This window comes from Nannobrachium achirus, assembly GCF_963921795.1.
Source record: "Nannobrachium achirus genome assembly, chromosome: 4".
Taxonomy (NCBI): domain Eukaryota; kingdom Metazoa; phylum Chordata; class Actinopteri; order Myctophiformes; family Myctophidae; genus Nannobrachium; species Nannobrachium achirus.
In genome coordinates this window covers 64,111,213-64,134,298 of record NC_137813.1, presented here as the reverse complement: position 1 = coordinate 64,134,298, position 23,086 = coordinate 64,111,213, and the positions used below count along the sequence as shown (strand labels likewise).

General features: G+C 43.6%; 1 protein-coding gene across 2 annotated transcripts in view; it reads right to left on the bottom strand.

Moving 5' to 3' along the window:
* The window catches only part of caskin2 (CASK interacting protein 2), a 177,334-nt gene that overhangs the window by 87,033 nt on the left and 67,215 nt on the right, over window positions 1-23,086 (bottom strand). For both annotated transcript variants that reach the window (XM_080724985.1, XM_080724986.1), the window contains one exon: window positions 18,338-18,389. In XM_080724985.1, coding sequence (XP_080581111.1) covers window positions 18,338-18,389 — 52 coding nt within the window. The remainder of the gene's footprint in view (window positions 1-18,337; window positions 18,390-23,086) is intronic.

Here is a 23,086-nt window from a genome sequence, read left to right as displayed (position 1 = left end):
CAAGCTAAGCAGAAGCAGGCGTTGTTTTGCTGCGAGCAGGGAGGACGGGGCTTACGTCGGGGCACACACGCACGCACGCACGCACGCACACACACACCCATATACACACACACACACAACAGGAACCATAATGGTATTAGATGGTATAACATGGGGTCTGGGGACCCCAAGGGGTCCTTGGTGTCCCCCTAAGCCCAGCTACATGACTGATAGCTAGGAACCAAACAGACCCTTACGGATCTGTAACTCTGAGACTAAAGCCCTTTGCACACAGGCACGTTTAACCGCACGGATAAAACGGACAATATCATTTTTTGAAAAGAAAACAATGATTCTCTATGACCTCATGCACACCGGCTCCGAATTAGCCTTGCGACGAGTGGCTGCCGCCGTGCGTTTTTTTCTCGATCGAACCCAGTTCGATTTGTGCGTCTTGTCGCATGCGGTAAAAAACTCATCACTCCTTTTATGACTCCTTTTTGGATCCGCAGCGCCGATTCCGCACAGCCTTGCACACCAAATCCAATGCGTTTTATTCATGCCGCAAACGGAAAAAAACGCAACTCTCCTGTGTGCAAAGGGCTTTACTGTAAGAGAGATGAAGTGGGAATTTAAGGACTTCTTGTAACACCCCAAAAGGAGAGGGAAAAAAGGGAGGGTGTGTTGGAGACAACAGGGTATGGAGAGATGAGTTCCCCTCATCCATGTGCGCTGTATGAGCGCTGTGCCGCGTGTCGGGGCACGCTGCCCCCCCCCACCCCCCACCCCCCACCACCACCATCCAAAGCACTGATTCATACTCTGCATGGCGAGTACAGACAATTCACATATAAATCACTGCTCTACACACACAACACGCACGCGCGCACGCGCACACACACACACACACACACACACACACACACACACACACACACACACACACACACACACACACACACACACACACACACACACACACACACACACACACACACACACACACACACACACACACACACACACGCACACACACGTTTGTACACTTGTGAGAGGATCAGCATTTTAGATGAGGATTTTACGAATGGCATTAAAAAAAATAGTAAAGGAATAGAAGCCGAAAATACGCTCTTCTACGATCTCACGCCCATTTTTGTTTCCCGGTGCGTGACACAGGTTCACGTCGGCACATGCCTCCCGCCTACGTGTGTGTGTGTGTGTGTGTGTGTGTGTGTGTGTGTGTGTGTGTGTGTGTGTGTGTGTGTGTGTGTGTCATAACAGTGAATTACAGCTCATGACTCAACAGGCTACATGTAGAGGAGTGCTTGGCTCTCTGGTTTTCTCCCTCAACAGTAAACAAACACACATGCAGTAGTGCATACAGGGTACCTGAGGTTAAACATGAATCAACTCTATAAAAAAACTACAGTCAAACATTGGCCAAGTTGCTAAAGATCACCTATGAGGGAGGCCGATCTACAAGCCTACAAACTGTGAGCTTGTAGATCGGCTACATTCACATTAATCTGTGGAACAGAGTAAAACTAAATGTAATGCCTCATGTATATTATCGTTTATCGTGGTAAAAAAACACTCACGATAATCGTATCGTGGAGATTTCATTCATTGTGATATCGTCCTCCGTCATGCACTGGGATCAATTCACCTTTTATTTGCCGAGCTGCATATCCGGTACCACTTAAACCCTCTATAGGGTGTGCCAAATGTAGTTCTAAGAGCGGCCATTTCTTGGGTAAACACAGCCTTACACAGGTGTTCTGATTAGACTAGCATTATAGCATTAGTTCTATGCAATCAAACAATTGAAACACCTGTGTTTTTACCCAAGAAATGGCCGCTAAGGACTACAATGACGTAGGCGCTATAAAGTATACTATAAAGTATACTTGTAATAAAATGTACTTGATAGTCTTTTTTTCAATCTCTATCAAATGTTTTTTGCCCAAAAATACTGCCCTACAAAGGCAGAGTGCAGTAACTACGTACAAGAATTTCACTAAAAAATGGGTTTAAAAGTGTTACAGCTGATCAGCCAAATGAGATAAAGGAATAAAAGTGATATTACACTGATTGTATATCTGTTCTTGAGCTAATTGTTCATCCCCCAATATCATGAAGGCTAATTTGACCTTTGGGCGACACAAATAAGTCGGTGTGTCCGAAAACGTAGTTACTGCGCTCACAAGCTTGTAGATCGGCTATTTTTTGGCAAATGTTCCGCCCCAGGATAATGGATTTTGATTATCGCGATAATATCGTAAATGTCGCGATTTCTTTTGTCACAATAATTGTGACATGACATTTTCATATCGTCGTTGTCGGGTGAAAACCTTGTATGTCCAAAACCGTTCGTTTTGCATTTGTCATTTAAAAATGATTTTAAACTAGTGAAAACAGCCGATCTACAAGCACACTTGTAGATGTGTGCTTGTAGATCTGCTGTTTTCACTACTTTTGTGCGACGGCCTTGTATGATGAAGCAGGGCTTTACTTTGCGAAAGAACGTACACATTTGAAACTTGGAGATACGAGGTTTCTGCCCGACAACAACAATATCGTCCCATCCCAATCCTCTCCCCTGTGTCCTGGGGTCCTCCTGGCCCCCGTTCCGGCTCCTGTCGGCTCCTGAACAACGGAAGCGGTCGTCACACCATGTGCTTTCTAAAATGGCCGATCGATGCCTTTGTTATTATGTTTTGTAGCGAGAATCTAATACCATCCGCCCCTTTAAAAGTGTTGTTTGGAGATAATGGACATTAAAGATGAGATTCCCCATCCGCCTCCATGTTATGGGATTACTATTTTGTGCATGTGGATCCGTGATGATGATGAATCGGCGAGGGCGATCGTGTCAGGACCTTCCGCCCAGCTACAGGGTAGGAGAACCGGCGTTACAGTAATAGAGTACTTTTCACGAGTATACTCGGGACCGGCACTCTAAATACTCGAGTATTTTTCACGAGTATTCTCGGGATTGGCTACAAATGAGTTAAAAGATCTGTGTTCTTTGGCCTAGTAACACAGTAATCACACTGCTATTGCATTAGAACAGGGGTCTTCAACAGGGGGTCCGGGACCGATAGGGGGTCCTCAGAGTTACTACAGGGGGTCCTCAGAGTTACTTCAGGGGGGGCCTCCAAATCTTTGAGAGATAGAAACAGTTTTTCTCCTTTTTTTATATTAACCACTTGAACCCTAGCGTCCATATTCTGAGAACTTTAGCCAAAAATAGCAGATCTACAACAGCTATTTTGGCAAAAAGCTTTGGTGTATTGGGGAAAAGAGAAAACTAAGTACAGAGTGAAAGGTCAAGTTTTTTAAGTATTGACATGAATCCAAAATACACTGATGATTGTGCTGTCAAACGATGAAACTATATGGAATAAATGAAAAGGTTGTGGGGGTCCCTGCTTCATCTCTCTCTCTCAGCTAAGGGGTCCTCGGCCTGAAAACGTTGAAGACCCCTGCGTTAGAATTTGACTCTGAGCAGGGGTGCAAATGATGTGCACCCTCACAGAGTTACAAATCCTAAACTGTCTCTCTATCTCTCTCTCTCTCTCTCTCTCTCTCTCCTTCGTGTGACCGGGAGGCGCTCCCTGACCTCGCCTCTCATCGCCGTCGCCTCTCGCAGTCGCTGAAAAAAAAAGCACGAGGGGGAGATATTTATGGAAGGTCCCTCTCTCTCTCCCTCTCTCTCCCTATGTTGGCTTGAAGGGTTGGAATGTATCAGGGTAGTATATCAAACGCACAGCGTTGCCAGACTCTCACACACACACACACACACACACACACACACACACACACACACACACACACACACACACACACACACACACACACACACACACACACACACACACACACACACACACACACACACACACACACACACACACACACACACACACACACACACACACACACACACACACACACACACACAGTCCAGAGCTGGTGGGGACAGAGAGGGAGAGTGTAGGAGCTTGTCAGAATGACATTCCTACTGATAGTGTCACATTCCTGGGAGGACCTGTCCACTCACTCACTCTGGCTGTCTGTCTGTCTCTACCAGGGCAGTGGTTCTTAACCTTAGGCCGGGACCCCCAAAATAATCATATTTTATCTGGGGACCCCCCACCCTGACGAGCACTAAGAGTTGAGGCATTACGTTTTGGATAACACGGTTCTATAGTGAAAATAGCAGATCTACATGCTATTTTCACAATTTCTGCCCATATTTGACAATTTGGCCAATGTTTAATTTGTCATTTTAGAGGTATTAAAAAGTCCTTAAATTGTCACAAATGTGTATATTCCCTCTATACACTTAAACTTCATGTTGGTTTGTTTACTGCTGAAGTGAGAAAACAATGTTTCACATTAAGCTAATCATCTGGGGACCCCCCAGAATAATTTGGGGACACCCCTGGGGGGCCCGACCCACAGGTTGAGAACCATTGTACCAGGGGACCCACGGTGGGTCCCTCCCTGTCTGTCCCCTGTCTGTCCCCCCCCCCAGCCTGACTGTCAGCGTCCGGATGCTACATGCTAGCTTCCAGTCTCATTGTAGTGCTAAGCTGTTCGGCACTGTGGTGTGGACAGACTGGACACTACTGTGCACTAGTAGGGCATTAACCAAAAAGTCGACGAGTCGACTCTGTCGACTTCATTACACAAGTCGACACCCACCATGGAAAGTTCAGAGTTGAGACATTTCTATCTTTATTTTTGCTCCATGTGTGCGTGTGTACAGCATTCAAACAGTAGGATTGCTTATTGTCAATGACAGGATGCTCTCCTTTTCCAACTGTGTTTTGTCAATGGAATGAAGCACACTAGCACAGGGAGCTTTCACTCAGCCATTACTTAACTAATCTACAGTATTTACATCAAAACAAAAGCCTTAATGATTAACTTAATGTGCAACATTGTTGTCTCACTCAACAACAAACCAACATAAAGTTTAAGTGTATAGAGGGTATGGACATTTCTAAAGTGACAATTTAAGGATTATGAAAAATTAAACATGGGCCAAATTGTCAAATATTAGAGGCAGAAATTCTGCCTCTAATATGCTCACAACCTCTAATATGCTCACAACAGATCTACATGCTCTCAACGCCTCGCGTTGCGAGGCGTTGAGAGCATGTAGATCTGCTATTTTCACAATAGAACCGTGTTATACAAAATGTAATGCCTCAACTCTTAGTGCTCGTCAGGGTGGGGGGGTCCCCAGTTAAAATATGATTATTTTGGGGGTCGCGGCCTGAAAAGGTTGAGAAACAGATTCATTGGGGGCATCGCAGCGAGGAGGAGACAGCGCTGCGTCAGCCTCCAGAACCAAACCAAACTCTGCGTGTTAATTCAACTTTCAAAGGGTTCTCTTTTACAGTGCATGTGTGGAGTTAACAGTGCATGGCTTAGGTTAATTCCCCATGTTGTTTTTATGAGCCAATGTTATTTTCTCCCTGTTTTTTTCCCCCCTCTTTCTTTCCTGTGACAGACAGTACACCACAGAGACATGGCTTTGACGCTACGACTTTTTACAAGGAGCGCTTTATGGGTTCAGGTTGCGGTACATTGGCACATGCTAAACAATATGGAGTCTGTATAAATAGTCCTACACACCGACAGACACACAGAACCCCCCACCAGGGGCGTCAAAATGGGGGGGGGTGGGGGGGGGGAGTGGGACTGAGTTAGGGCCCTTGAGATGGGGGTCCGTGGCCAAATACATATAATTGTGGGGGTCCTTCACATGAAGAGGTTTGAGCACCACTGACAAAGAAAATCAAGATTTTTCAAAAATAGCAACATCCGGTGGAATATTTTTTATTTAGCCCTAGAAATGAATTTTAAGCGTGTGGTGGGGGGCTCAGACCGCGTCCACTAAGTAGAGCAAGCTTTCAACCGTCCACTGACACCTTTGGTTTGGTGAGGGGCGAAACAGTTTTTGTTATTTTCAGACCAGACGACGGGTCTTTCCGGATTTGCCAAGGATTTGGGAGGTAGAGGAACATAGCGTTAGGGAGAACTCCACTGACGCTATGGACCAGAGCTAGGGGAAAAAGAGCATTCTACGCAGCGTTAATGTTCGTCGACTAGATTTTTTCAAAAAACGAAATAAAAACTATGCTACAGTATATATACCCTGAAGAAGGAACTTCTACAATGAACTAGCCAGTTCAATAAAGGCTTTTTAACTTTTTTTTTTTTTCACCAGAAGAGTGGCACACACGGTCGGACACACACACACTTTTTAATTCGAATTTTATCGTATCAATGATTATGTGAATATTTGATTATTCTGACCCTTCCCTGCTATCCATTCATCCAGTAGGGCTGTCACGATATGACATTTTACATGACGATTAATTGTCACTCAAATAATTGGCGATTAACGATTTAATTGTGTTTTTGTCGTTGATAATTACATTTCTGTTTGGCTTTTAGGCTTTGAAGTTGTACATGGTAGATATGACACATAACTTAAATATACAAAGAAATTACTGACATATTTGACAACTTACTACTTAAAAAATAACTTTGATAGTGGAAATAGCCGATCTACAAGCTCACGATGCGAGGCGTTGTGAGCTTGTAGATCTGCTATTTCCACTATTTCAGACATTTTTCAACATTCACGATTATGACGATTATGAAAAAATAATTGCGATAATGTCAAATAATCACGATTAGACGATTATGTAATAATTGTGACAGCCCTACCATCCAGTGCTGGCAGCATGGCAATGCAACCCACCGACCCATTCCAGCAGCGCTCTCCATGGAGACCCAACACACACGCACACGCACACGCACACACACACACACACACACACACACACACACACACACACACACACACGCCAAGCCTGGGGACTCAAACACTAATTTGTCTCACAGGGGAACGACGGCAGGAGGAGAAAAAGAGAGGCCCTTCTTTTCACATGTTACAGCAGCACAGCGGGGCGGTTTGTTTGCACATTTTGGCTTTTCTCAGGAATGGCGGGGGTGGTGGAGTGTACACACACACACACACACACACACAAGCATATACTGTAAATAGCCCAAATATTTACACACAGGCACTGACGTACAAATGGGCAAACCCATGCACACGGATAAGACTAAAGCGCCCCCAAAAATGCAGTTCTGCAACGCGTCGTTGTTCGGTGCAAGAGATCAACCTGACGGTCGCAACAAAACCTCCACCGGCTGTCAGTCAGTCAGTCACGTCACACTTTTGCTCTATTCATATCTCCGCCACCGTTTCCCCTATCTATGCCAAATTTTGCACACAAACTCCTTGGCTGCCAAACCACAACCTCCACCCCTCATTTCTCACATGGTCTTCTTCTAGCGCCACCATGAGGCCGATTCTTGCTAAACACATTTTTGGACCCTGCTTCTACCGATTTTGCCCTAAAATCACGCAAAGCGGTACACAGTATCTCTAAAGTCATGTCATCAACATAGCTCTGTCCCATTTCCCATATTCCCTCCTGATTGGCTTCCATTGCCTTTGGTAGTGTATGTATGTAGTTTGTGTATGTGACCTGACGGTTGCTTATCTCCCGATTAGGGAGTCTTACTGGTATATAACTCTAATCCTAACACCTAAACCTAACCTCTAACGTCTAATCCTAACCTGAATATATATATTTTTCTTTTTTTCTTTTATGGTTGAAAAAGAAAAAAAGCACAATGTCCATTTCAAGATCTACTATTGTGGCCTCGAGAGTTTAATAGACAGTAGACACACACAGGTGCAGGCACACCCACTCACACACACACACGCGCACACACACACGCACGCACGCACGCGCACACGCACACGCACACGCACACACACACACACACAGTTACTGTTAGGTCATGTCTAATGTCATCTGCCACACCTCCACTAAGTCAGCGTTGAGTAACAGGCTTGCAACAACTCTGTCTGTCTGTCTGTCTGTCTGTCTGTCTGTCTGTCTGTCTGTCTGTCTGTCTATCCCGGCAACAACATGGCACAGACCTCAGTGACCTCAATGTCTTCTCTAAACAGCACCTTTGCACCCACCCAGACAGAGAAAGGAACTAAACTGTGATCAGTAGCGCTTTGGAGGCCGGACGCGACCGGACGCCGTGTGGTCAGAAAAATTCCCACACGGACGCACGGACGGCACCGAACGGTGCACGACCGTGTAAACGCGTGCCTCAATAAATGACCGTCCGCCCGGAAAAGAAAATCCCAAAGCACCACTGACTGTGATACATCCTCGTTGTCGGGTGGAAACCTCGTATCTCCAATTTTCAAATGTGTACGTTCTTTCGCAAAGTAAAGCCCTGCTTCATCATACAAGGCCGTCAATTACAACATAAATTGGAACATATTTTCACAAAACGCATATCATGGTGATTGAAACGAGGCTTTAAACTAGCGACAGGGACCATAAAGTATTTATGACAATGTTTATCAAGGTAAGAAAATCTCATGTAAAAGTACGGGGGAAATGAATGGAATCCTATGGAGAACATGTTGCTTCTGGTGCCAGAACAGCGCAACTAGCGGCCAATCATAAGAACTTTTAGTCCTGTGTTTGCTTCATTTTAAATCCTGACAACGTTTGGCCCCCTGGTTTTAAAGCTTGTAGGTCGGCTATTTTCAGTGCTTGACACCACACTAAACTAAGCATAATCAAATCAGTACTAGAGATGTGGTGTAACGGCATGGAGTTTTACACAGTGAGGGCAATTCTTTTGACATAAGATTCTGAATTCAAGTACAGGATAGTTTGGACAAGGTGATTCTCTTGAATGCTGCCTTCAGGGTATGGCATGGAAAGAGGGGGCATTTGCATTTCTTTCACCATAGTGAAAACTGCATTCATGGTCTGGAGAGGGCACTTTTTACAGATAATAGGGCAGGGGCTCAAGCCCCCTTTGATGTATATGTGTCTCTCCATTTGAGTAGGTATTAGGACGACGCACCATTCAGCTCTTATGGGTCACACACAGGCACACACATGCATGCACGCACGCACCTACGCACACACGCACGCAGAGCTAATGTTTGTCAATCTAACAGGCGCAACAGACTGGTGATATTAGCACAAAAGTACCCAGATGCATGTGTCTGTCTGTGTGTGTGTGTGTGTGTGTGTGTGTGTGTGTGTGTGTGTGTGTGTGTGTGTGTGTGTGTGTGTGTGTGTGTGTGTGTGTGTGTGTGTGTGTGTGTGTGTGTGCCATAAACCAGGCCCATGGCGGCCATAAACTTGGAAGATTAACCTTGTAAACACAGTGAGGTGTAAAAACATGACCCTGCATAAACTAATGGAGGCCCAGAGCATCCCAGCGTCACGGGGCCTAAGGGATATTATTGTTGTGTGTAGGGACGTGCTGGGCCCCTGATTCAGCCCGGGAAAAAGAGTTGGAGAGGCCCTCATATAGAGAGAGATCTCTCTCTATAGCGCTGCTGCTACTCAAAGATTTGCCATTTCAGATCATGACAAGTGACAAGCCAGTGGGCCAATTACATGAGTTATATTTCGTCATTGTCGGGTGGAAACCTTGTATGTCCAAAACTGTTTGTTTTGTATTTATCATTTAAAAAATGATTTAAACTAGTGAAAACAGCCGATCTACAAGCACACAGCGCCTCGCGGTGCGAGGCGTTGTGTGCTTGTAGATCTGCTGTTTTCACTACTTTTGTGCAACGGCCTGGTATGATGAAGCAGGGCTTTGCTTTGCGAAAAAAAATGTACTCATTTGAAACTTAGAGATACGAGGTTTCTGCCCGACAGTGACAATATACTTTGTACGCTGCCCAGCCCCCAAAATGGAACGAAGGCCGACATTTTATTTGTATTTTTTTTCCTAATGGCCGGCCGAGAATGAACCAGCCGTTCGGGAGTTGTCCCGCTTTTCCCAATGGCCAGCACGTCCCTGGTTGTGTGGGAGAGGGATGTTGTGTTAAGATGCTGGGCTCTGATTGCTGCGGTACTGGCGTCTCACTTCTGTGTACGTAGACGACTCCATGTGTACGCTCTACAATTTACAATGTAGGCATTTAGCAGACGCTTTTAATCCAAAGCAGGTATTAAATCAATATAATAAGCAAGATAATATGTCAGTACATCAACAACGATATAACAAAGCATAGGAATATCAATCTAGAATCCGATCCGGACGACCTTTGCCGCGTGTCACTCCCCATCTCTCTCCCCGTCAGTCAGTCTACTGTCCTATCAATAAAGGCATAAAAAGCCCAAAAAACAAATCTTAAAAAATAAATAAATACAAATAATCTAGGACGAGTGGATTTTTGTTCTGGGGTTTTTTAGCGAGGGTTCTGTCAGCTCTCAGAGCTACCAACCAGGTCTGGTTTTAATGAATAAAACAGTAAATATTACAATATACAGTAACTGGTGCATCTATGGGCATGTTGGGATCACTTGCTACCTTTCGCCGTGGACTGAAGACTCACCTTTTCAGACTCCACCTAAACCCTTAGCACTAATGAAACACTCAAGCTAGTTAGCATTTTTTGTAGGTTTTTTAGAATCCTTTTCTTTACTGATTATATTGATTTTTAGATTGATATTCATTATGCATATGCTATATTGTTGTTGATATTCTGACATGTTATCTTGTTTATTAGTGATTATATTGTATATTGTATATTGTATAATCTGCTTTTTTTAAGTCGCTTTGGATTAAAAGCGTCTGCTAAATGCCTAAACTGTAAACTGTAAACTGATCAATATAAATAGGCTAGTGCATCTGTAGGGTAGATAGAGTATGATAAGGAATCCTATCCCACATTCGGTGAAATCGGTGAACACACCACAAACAGCAGATCTACAAGCCCTACAACCAGGCATGCCACATCATAGGGGCAGGGGGTTTAACCCATTTAGACTAAAACACATTATTTTGTGCTTTAACTATTGAAATATAGCAGATATACAGTACAAGCTCACAGCTTGAAATTGGAAATACTCAAGTAAAATACAAATACCTAAGAATTGTACTTAAGTAAATGTACTTAGTTACTTTACACCACTGCAACTAAGGTACTACAAGCGCACACACACACACACACACACACACACACACACACACACACACACACACACACACACACACACACACACACACACACACACACACACACACACACACACACACACACACACACACACACACACACACACACACACACACACACACAGGAGGGAGCTAAACAGCTAATTATCTCTCATTTCTCAGCCATAAGCTAATGTCGCTCCCTCCAGACATAACATCACGCAGGTCTAAAACCCTCAGCTCGTTTCTCCTTCCTCTGACCGTCTCCAGAGTCCAGACAGCCTGGCTGTCATCACCACACTGAGCTCTCTTTAGTAAACAGCACTATCTCATGGCCCCAGCCCTCTTCTAACCCCCCCACAAGACCCCCGCTGACCTCCTGACCCAAGCCGAGGGTCCCGTCCCCTCCCCAAAGCCCCCCTTTGCAGTGGTGTAAAGCAGGGAGGGGTCTTCAACGTTTTCAGGCCAAGAATCCCTTAGCTGAGAGAGAGATGAAGGAGGGACCCCCTCCTCTACATATTGTATAAATGTTGTGATGGAGATTCTCATCGATTTCATAGATAGATTCAACAACTTGTTTGACACTTAACCACTTAAAATCGTTGATACTTAGTAAACCTGAGCTTTCACTCTGTACTTGGTCCGCTCTTTTTTTTTTACCTCTATACCAAACCTATTTGCCAAAAATAGCTGATCTACAAGCTCTCAACGCCTCGCACTGCGAGGCGTTGAGAGCTTGTAGATCGTCTATTTTTGCCTAAGGTTCTTCTCAGAGTATAGGGATACGAGAGTTCATTTAAAAATAAGTATTTATCCTATCACACAAGGATTTGGCGGCCCCCCTGTAGTAACTCTGAGGACCCCCTAGGGGACCCCCTGTTTAAGACCCTTGGTGTAAAGTAACTAAGTACATTTACTCAAGTACTGTACTTTAAGTAAACCTTTGAAGTATTGTTTTACTCTTCTGGAGCTTTTCCAATGTTCTGTATTTTTACTTCTACTCCACTGCATCTCAAAGAGGGAAATGTGCTTTCTACTACACTACAATTCTTCTTTAAAATGTACTTAGTTACTATAGTTACTTTGTAGATTTTGATTATTAAGACAAAACATTAGCCACTTCAGCCATATACACATTTCGGCCACTTGAAAATAGCCGTTCTACAAGCTCAAAAGAGCTTATAGATGTGCCATTTTCACGATTTTGTATACATTTATACATGTCAATACATTTGAAAACTTCTGTGACATGGGACGTTATACATTATGAGTACTCTCTACTTGTGGTGCTTTGAGTGCATTTTTATACCAAAACTACTTTTTGAATTCCGGACTTGTAAAGGGCGATTCATACTCCACTTTTAGAGCCTAATTTATTTCGATTCGGCTCCGTCTAAACTATGATAAGGCGATATTAGGAGCCGAATTAATGACGTTACAACCCACCCCCCCCCCCCCCCTCCCCCCTCTTAGACAGAGCCGAACCGAAATAAATTAAGCTCTAAAAGGGGAGTATGAAACGACCCTAACAGTGTTTCTACATTCTACATTGCAGCACTGATAAAGTAAGTAAGTAAGTAATGTGATTACTTTCTTCCATCACTGCCCCTTATCCTCATAGACGCCGGACACCGACGGAACACAGGGGAGGGAGAGAGAGGGGGGTGGACGGCACTTAAACATGACCAGGGGCAGCATGGCTCAGTGATATACGGGGTGCCAATGTCGGCGCTCCCCTAAAAACTTCTTTTTTCATTTATTTTTATTTTTTTTTAACTGCTCCCTTGGGGGTCATGGGGGTTTATCTAAGAGGGTCCTCACGTCTGCTTGCTCTCCAGGGCTTTTGTGAGGCCGAACGCTGTTTACTTAGGCCCGAGAAGGCTCCGACTTTGACAGTTGTTTTGTCCGTGTCCAGAGGGGAGGGCAGGTCATTAAGTCATTTATATCGCTGGTTGTAAACAAAGCCTGGCACTCAGTTAAATCCTCGAAGTGTTCATTTACACCCCTAGAGTTAAACGCTAAAGGTAGAATATGAATCAAATCTCAAATATGTATAATAACGAAATGTGAAACCATTACTTCAACAGGATTACAATATGACAATGTTATATCACTTATCAAGTGCTTTAACTTTGGCCGAACTTTAGGTCAATACATACTGTAATTATAGAAGTCTAATAGAAGTGCCAAATATAGCTGTACTTGCTCCATGAGTGAAGAACCACATGAGTGGATTCACTGGATGCTCAAATTAACACTTTATACGCTAACGGGGTCTTCAATGTTTTTCAGGCCAAGGACCCCTTAGCGGAGAGAGAGAGATGAAACAGGGACCCCCACAACAAAGAATTTGTATAGTTTTTAACCCAAAATAATTCCCCTGCGCTCAAGGACATATTTTTAGGGCCTACCTAATAAACTCCTTGATGCAGAGTTTGATGTTTGACTCCTTGATGCGGAATTTTCCGAAAGCGAAACTTGCTTTTGGAAAATTAATTTGGTATATGCATCTTTTAGTCCAACTCGCAGCGACTGGCAACTACAGGCTACTTGAGCATTTTAGGGATTGGGGAAACAAACGGGCGGAAGCAAAACAAAGAAATAATGATAAGTTAGGTTTCTGCCCGACGACAGCGATACGTATAAAAATCTCACTTTTAGCAGCAACAGTGAAGCAATGTGAACCCAAACAAAACCTTTATAAAGACCAGAGTCCTGGTACATGATTTTGGGTAAGTGACACGACTGCATTCCTGTTTCATTACCCTTGAAGAGAGAGCTTGTTGATGTCACCAGACTCACCTATATCGGATTAGCACAAGCGGCCAAGCCAGCGGGTCAAATAGGCTGAATAAATCAGGTAGCAGCGCACTTGTTTGCTAACAGGAACCGCTTTGTTTGTAGTTATTTATTAAACAAGATGGCGTCTATGCAGCGACACTTGTGTGGTGTGTGGTCATCCACACTCTACAGTACATACTCTACAGTGCGAGTGTGGGTCTTTAAACTGATGCAAAATCAGTTTAAAGTTAAGCACTTTTACTTAAAGGGATATTTCACTTTCAAAAATACTTTTGGTCATTGTATTGTTTAATCAGGTTTTTATGAACACCCATGACAGTTTTTAATTTGCTTGATTCAATATTTAGATATTTGATGTACAGTACATGCATCAGTCCTCCTCCTCCAGGAGGGGCTCCCCATACACACCCATTGTAACTTCAAACTCCATTTTAACCATGATAGATTCATTAAAAACACACATTATTCTTTTTTTCTGGTGACTCATACTACCCTCCTAATATGTGAGCAGGCAGTTTTTTTTTATAGCTGTTTTCATTTATAAAAAATAAAAAAAATGGCCTGATCACGTATTAGGAGGGTAGTATGAGTCACCAGAAACAATAATGGGTGTTTTTTGATTAATTTATCATGGTTAAAATGGAGTTTGAAGTTACAATGGGTGTGTATGGGGAGAGGCCCTGCAGGAGGAGGGCCTGGTAACATTTACATGAAATATCTAAATTCGAATCAAGCAAATTAAAAACTGTCCAGGGTGTTCATAAAAGCCTGATTAGACGATAAAATGACCAAGTGAAATATCACTTTTAATTATCTCTACAGTATATACATCGGCTGTTTGAAACTAGATCTACAAGCTCACGCCATGCACTGGCAAGCCAAACAAAGCCACGGTTCTAGGAGAGTTCATCATCACTTTAACAGCCAGGGAGACCGTCTTCCAACCAAGGCACATCCCAGCGAAGCAGAGACGACACCGAGAAACCCAGAATGTGCAAAAAGAGATCAAAAGTAATTCCCACAAAGAGAAATATTGATGAGGGAAGGAGCCAGACCTTGCCGTTCCCTCTGCCGCTTTTAATACAGCGGAGAAAAAAAAGAAGAAAAAAAAAAGACATTCAGCGCTTTCCAGTTCCAGTCACGTTAGGGGTAACGTAAGGTTTAGCAGGCAGGCAGACCGCGCCGCCCCAGATTCTGGGAGCGCAGCTGGAGGTGAGAACTACAAACGACACCTCCTGGCGGAGCCAAATGACACGTTTGGAGCGGGGACACCAGGGACGTGCAGAGAATGTTAGAGAGGCAGGGGCTGAAATCTCTAAAAGGGCCTTTTGGTGAACATAACGCAAATAGCAGACCTCCAAGCTCACAACGTTGTGAGCTTGGAGATCTGCTATTTGCGTTGCTTAATACACACTAAACTAAGCATAATCAAGTCAATACTGAATTGCCCTCTTTACACAGGGAGGGCAATTATTTCAACGAGTTTGGTATAAAACAGGGGTAAAATGGATTAATCTAATGGAACCAAATGAGCCCTGACGGGTCCATTTGGTCATTTATACCCTGTCAGAGTTATCATTTTGGGCAGGGATGTCGCACCAAATTCTGGGCCCTGGGTACAAGGATTCACTGCGGGCCCCCATGAATGTTCTTCATAGGGGGAGGGGGTTTAACCCATTTAGACTGGGAACGCATTGTTGCACATTATTTTGTGCTTTAACTATTGAAAAATAGCAGATCTACAAGCTTGCAGCGCGGCATGTAGATCTGCTATTTTTGAAAAATCGTGAACATTTCTGCAAGTCTTTGCATATTTCAACAAAAAAAATGTTTCTGTGGTGCTCAAACCTTTTCATGTGAAGGACCCCCAAAATTATATGTATTTGGCCACGGACCCCCATCTCAAAATATGTAGTTCCAGCTTCCAGGGACCCCCGCAGAAGCAAAATTTGAGTTACAAATGTCCGCTTAAAAAAAGACACATATTCCAAGATTTGCACACATTTTCACAACTTTTCTACAAGCAAGCTCACAGCGCGGCACTCGCTGTGAGCTTGTATACCTGCTATTTTACAGTAGCTTAAAGGAGTAGTACCCCAAAATGACTTTTTTCTATTGATTACTCATGCCATGGAGAGTAGAGTTCAATAATATTTTTTTTTAGTTTTTTGTAAGACAAAAGTGTGATAACAATACATTTACCCCCATTCGTTCCGGATGGGGACCCGTTTCAAAACGGGTCCCTATCCGGAATCAATGGGGGTAAATTTACTCGGATCAAATGTATTTCTTAGGAATGTGACAAAAACAAAAAATATGATTGAACTCTACTCTCCATGGCATGAGTAATCAATAGAAAAAAAGTCATTTTGGTGCTACTACTCCTTTAAGTATAAAATTATTAAGGCCCCACCACCTTGGGCCCTGGTGACACCCCTGAATTCGCGGGTCGTTGGCATGAAAACACTTTGAGAACCACTGCTTTTGGTTTAAACCACTGGTCATAGCAGTACTGTACTTTACAGAGGGGGCCAGAGAGGCGCCCGGCGTTCCTTCACCGTGTGGCGAAGCGCCTCAGCCTGGGTTTCTCGTTGCGCTCCATGAGCCGTGTGAGCCAGAGCCGTTGCGTAGTGGAAAAAAAAGAGAAGTATAGCGTTTTATAGACGCGCGGGGAACGGCATAATGACTGGGGTTCAGCAGCGGTTGAACTTGGCCCCGCGGCCGCTTCGCCACGGGGAGCGGGTCCTGAAAATAACTGCTTTTATAGGCAGCGGTGTAAAGTAGCCAAGTATATGTATTTAAGTACTGTACTTTGTAAAGTAGCCAAGTATATCGTCGTTGTCGGGTGGAAACCTTGTATGTCCAAAACTGTTCGTTTTACATTTATCATTTTAAAAATGATTTAAACTAGTGAAAACAGCCGATCTACAAGCACACAACGCCTCGCACCGCGAGGCGTTGTGTGCTTGTAGATCTGCTGTTTTCACTACTTTTGTGCGACAGCCTTGTACAATAAAGCAGGGCTTTACTTTGCGAAAAAAAAACATACACATTTGAAACTTGGAGATACAAGGTTTCCGCCCGACAACGACGATATGTATTTAAGTACTGTACTTTGTAAAGTAGCCAAGTATATGTATTTAAGTACTGTACTTTGTAAAGTAGCCAAGTATATGTATTTAAGTACTGTACTTTGTAAAGTAGCCAAGTATATGTATTTAAGTACTGTACTTTGTAAAGTAGCCAAGTATATGTATTTAAGTACTGTACTTTGAGGTGCTTGTATTTTACTTGATTATTTCCAATTTTCAATACTTTAACTTCTACTCCATCACATCTCAGGGGCACATATTGTACTTTTACTCAAGGGCAATAATATGATAACTTTAGGTACCAGTTTGTAGATTTGTAAATATTACTAGTAAGACGCCTCAGGGTGGCATGCGAAAGGGCGAGGTCGCGCCAATTCTTGGCCATCTGGCCAGTGATGTAAATCGGACCAGTTGCACCAGACCCCTGCATGATAGTCAACAATGTGATGTCAAAACATGCCCATATATGGGCATTACCAAATATGGGCATTCCCAGGTTAATATTGATGACATCTACAAGCTCACAATGTGAAAATAGCAGATCTACAAGCTCACATTGCGAAAATAGCAGTTCTACAAGCTCACAATGCGAAAATAGCAGATCTACAAGCTCACAATGCGTCGCGATGCAACGCATTGTGAGCTTGTAGATCTGCTATTTTCCAATGATTTTTATACATTTGAAAACGTGAAATGGGACATTCCGCATGACGAGTACTTTCTACTTTAACGACATGTTGATACCAATACCTTTGTGCTTTTACAGATTTTATAAGATATTTGTCCAATCTGCTAAGTAAATCGTTACCAAGAAATGTCTTCACCAATGTGTTTCTAAAGGTGTGTAATAATATGTACTAAAAGGTTGAAATTCAACTCCCGGGGGAAACCTCATAAAAAAACTGATTTGTGTTTGTGTCCCATTAATTTACTATACAGGAAAGAAATACAAAAGATAAATCTGCTTTAAGTAGGATGTGAGGGGTCAAACTAGGGGTTTTTCATGATGATGAATCCATTGCAAGCATTTGTTTTGCACGAAATCGGACCCACAAAACGATGGTTTAGTGATGAATCATCACTTTTCATGGGACACAAACACAAATCATTTTTTCATGTGGTTTCCCCCGGGAGTTGAATTTCAACCTTTTAGTACATATTATTACACACATTTAGAAACACATTGGTGAAGACATTTCTTGGTAACGATTTACTTTGCAGATTTTCTTATGTTCCCCTTAAAAGTCCATTTTGAATACAGGACTTCTACTTGCAACAGAGTATTTCCACATTGCGGTATTGATACTTTTACTCAAGTAAAACACATGAGTACTTTCCCACTGCTGTTAGGGGTTGACCTCATCACTTACCCGTCAGAGTCCTGGTAGTTGACGTTCAGCTTCTTGGTGGAACCCAGCAACTCTGCACAGAAGAAAATACAAACATTTTAACTAACCCATTTAGAACAGGTACACATTATAGTGTATTATTATTTTATGCTTTAACTAATGAAAAACAGCAGATATACAAGCTCACAGCACGGCACCGAGTGCCGCGCTATGAGCATGTAGATCTGCTATTTTTGAAACATTTTGAAAATTGGAATTTTGACACGATTCTATAAGTGCCTTTTGAATCCTTCTTTTTGAAAAAAACCTATGTTTCTATGTCAGCAATCTGGCCAGCAATCGTCAAAGAAAATGTCCTTTTCACTTCAACCGGAGCTCAGTTAGTCTGTTCTTGAGAGACTACATGACAGTGGTTCTCAAACCTTTTCATGTGAAGGATCCCCCAAACTGATATTTATTTGGCCAAGGACCCCCATGTCAAAATATTTACTTCCAGGAACCACCCAGAAGCAAAATTTGAGTTACAAATGTTTGCTTTAAAAATACATATATATTCAAAGATTCTCACACACACACACACACACACACACACACACACACACACACACACACACACACACACACACACACACACACACACACACACACACACACACACACACACACACACACACACACACACACACACACACACACACACACACACACACACACACACACACCCACACCCACACAATGATATGCAGTCCTACCAGCATAGACTGTAAAAAAATATGGACAGTGGAAAGCCATTGGTTTCTATGCTGCGCAAATTAAGCTTTTTTGGCCGCTGTATGGGTGCCGCCATCATTGTAGAAATCAACGTTCATTGGTAGAAAAGGTACCATCTCGAATGCTATTGGCTGCCAACGGTCACGTGCAACCGCAGTGTCTTGAGCTTGCCGAAAATAAAGCAAACGAAGAAGAATCACAAGCCCCTCCTACAGCATACCCTGCTATAACATCAAATATAACATCGATTTGACCATATTTTCACAAAACACATATCATGGTGATTGAAACAAGGCTTTAAACTAGCGACAGGAGCCATAAAGTATTTATGACAATGTTTATTAAGGTAAGAAAATCATTTAAAATGTGAGAGTGTGTGTTGGGTGAAACAGTACTTTTCTGCTAGAGCCTCCCATCACTGGAATAGTCCATGTGCCAACGTAAGAGAGACCACCAACTATTGACATTCAAATTCAACCTTAAGGAGGTGGCTTAAAGCAAACCAAATATGGAATCCCGAGTAAATATCAGCTCCATCTGTCACTGGTGTCACTCATATTTCACTATAATCGTTCTGCCCCTTTTACTTGTCTTATATCGTACATGATCTTACTAGCACACTGTACAGTACAGTACAATACTTGTGTAAGAGCTCAAAGCTGTGATTGTGCGCTGAGTCACTGTGACCTTGGCGGTGCCCTTGGCTTCCCGGAGGGCTCAGTGACGCGCTCCCTCACAGTGAATGCGTCTTGTTCAACCGCCCCGTGTCTGTGACATTAGCGACGGCGCGGCGGTTAAAAGCCCTGGGCCGCCGCGGAAAAACGCAAAGCCAAGCAGAACGGGCTGCTTTGTTTTTGAACCCCGCGCGAGAGCGACGGGGAGAAGCGCTCTCCGTCCCGTCGTGCAGCCGAAATGCAAGAGAAGAGGAGCTTCATCATGACACACAGACACGCCGGCCACAGGGACGTGCAGAGAATGTTAGAGAGGCAGGGGCTGAAATTTCTAAAAGGGCCTTTTGGTGGAAATATTGAAAATAGCAGACCTCCAAGCTCACAGCTGAGCTTGGAAGTCGGCTATTTTCGGTGTGTGATACCACACTGAACCAAGCATAATCAAGTAAATACTGGAAATATGGCGTAACGGCACGGATTCCTACACAGTGAAGGCAATTCTTTCAACATAAAATGCTGCGTTCAAGTTCAGGAGAGTTTGAACAAGGCAATTCTCTTGAATGCTGCCTTCAGGTATGGCATGGAAAGAGGGCATTTGCATTTCTTTCACCATAGTGAAAACTGCATTCATGGTCTGGAGAGGGCACTTTTTACAGACGGATAAAAGGGCAGGGGCTCAAGCCCCCTTTGATGTCTATGTGTGCACGTGCCTGCGCAGCCATTCCGGACAAAGCCCTCCGAGAATTCAGTGCGTGCGTACGTGTATGTGTGCGTTTGTCGTTGTGCGTACAGTCCTAATACGCCAAGTCACAATTATGACATCATTGTCTAAATCGCAATTGTTTGAGATAGTCACATTTCGTCATAATCATTTCCTTGTTGGGAGTTTCAAAAATAGCACAAATAGCAGATCTACAAGCTCAAAACGCGCCACAGCGTGACGCGTTTTGAGCTTACAGATCGGCTATGTCCACTATTCGTCTCAAGTATGAAGTCATTATCACATTATCCAAGTTATTTGTCGGTATGTGCCCCGTGCAACTTTTGTTCACAAAGCCTAAAACTGAAATCTGAATGTGAAGCGCCCAAAAAAATGCGATTAAACCGTCAATCGCAATTACTCGCGTGACAATTAACTGCTAAGTAAAAATCGTAACAGTGACAGCCCCGAGTCTCAGGTGCTTAGACAGATACCGTCCGCGGCGGACAGATGGACATCTCCATCATCCCCCTCCCCCTCCCCCTCCCTCTGAACATGTGGGTGTCAGAGAACAGCGTGGGGGCGTGGGGGGCGTGGGGGGGCAGCACATCAAAGGGGGTCTGCGGTCCCCAACTGTCTTGTGACCCTGGCCCCCGGTGGAGGAAGTCACTCCGGGGTCAAGGGGTTAACAAAACAACCCTCAGGACAGAGACACAGAGGGACAGGAGGGTGGATTTATGATGGGGGGTCAAGCAGCACAGTTGTTGGTTTTTGTGTGGCGGTCGGGGCGAATGCAGCCGCCTCTCTGTCTCTCTCTCTGTCTCTCTCTCTGTGTGTCTCTCTCTCTCTGTCTCTGTGTCTCTCTCTCTCTCTCTCTCTCTCTCTCTCTCTGTCTCTCTCTCTCTCTCTCTCTCTCTCTCTCTCTCTCTGTCTCTCTCTCTCTCTCTCTGTGTCTGTCTCTCTCTCTCTCTCTCTCTGAGGAAAACGCACAGCCGTCATCCGGTTATCAATTTAGAATGGGTACGCATTATTGCATTTTATTATTTTATGCTTTAACTATTGAAAAATAGAAGATATACAAGCTCACAGCGTGGCACTCGTACAGTAGATCTGCCATTTTCTTTTATCTCGAAAATTAGAATTTTGACCCGATTGATCGGCTATTTCCACAATCAATGTTCTTTTTTAAGTATAAAATTGTCAAATATGTCAGTAATTTCTTTGTATATTTAAGTTATGCGTCATATCTGCCACGTGCAACTTCAAAGCCTAAAAGCCAAACAGAAATGTAACCGTCAACGACAAATACAAAATTTAATGAAATCCTCATTATTTGAGTGACAATTAATCGTCATGTTTAAAACACCATAATCGTGACAGCAGAAAGAGTGTTGTTTCAGTGTGGACATTCGCAGGGACTCCATATCTCTTCATAATTTGAGCTGAAAGTAGGACCGCACCATGGTTTTGCGGCCACAAGAATGCCGGGGGCAAGCAGCAAGCGCCTTTTTTTTTTGCCCCCGTCCGCACATTTCCAGAAGTCTCCCCTGCAGGGACGTGCTGGCCATTGGGAAAAGCGGGACAACTCCCGAACGGCCGGTTCATTCCCGGCCGGTCCAGGCCGACCATTAGGAAAATATTTAACTGTTTGCACAAAAGTAAAAATGGAACCGTTTGCACAAAAGTAGTGAAAACAGCCAATCTACAAGCACACAACGCCTCGCACCGCGAGGCGTTGTGTGCTTGTAGATCTGCTGTTTTCACTAGTTTAAACCATTTTTTAAATGATAAATACAAAACCACCGGTTTTGGACATACAAGGTTTCCACCTGACAACGACGAAATTTAACTCATGTAATTGGCCCACTGGCTTGTCACTTGTCATGATCTGAATTGGCAAATCTTTGAGTAGCAGCAGCTACTATATCTCTCTCTATAGCGCGCAATGAGGGCCTCTCCAATTCTTTTTCCCGGGCTGAATCAGGGGCCCAGCACGTCCCTGCTCCCCTGCATTGGGACCCGGCCGTGGCACACCAAAAACAGAGCACATTTAAAGCCAGTGCAAACCGGCTGAAACGGAACCCGTTGTAAAAAACATATAGAAAAAAGAAAAACAATCTGAGCCTAAAAATAGACAACCGCTGTGTGACTATCAAAACTATGATTATACGTCTGTCCTTAAAGAAGAACGGCCGACGCCTCCCCAAAGTCTTTTTTTTTTTTGGCTGCACTTTGTGCAATATAAACAAGCACAACAAAAAAATGGCAGGTCTTTACATTTTTTTCTTGTCCAGGGGTCTTCAACAGGGGGTCCGGGACACCTAGGGCGTCCTTGAAGTTACTACAGGGGGTCCTCCAAATCTGTGTGATAGAAACCTTTTTTCTCTTTTTTATATCAACCACTTGAACCCTAGCGTCCATATTCCGAGAACTTTGGCCAAAAATACGCGTTGTGAGCTTGTATATCAGCTATTTTCGGCAAAGAGGTTTGGTGTAGAGGGGAAAAAGAGCAGACTAAGTACAGAGTGAAAGGTCAAGTTAATTACGTGGATAAATATCTGAAATTGACATGAATCCAAAATATACTGAGGATAGTGCTGTCAAACAATGAAACTATATGGAATCTAT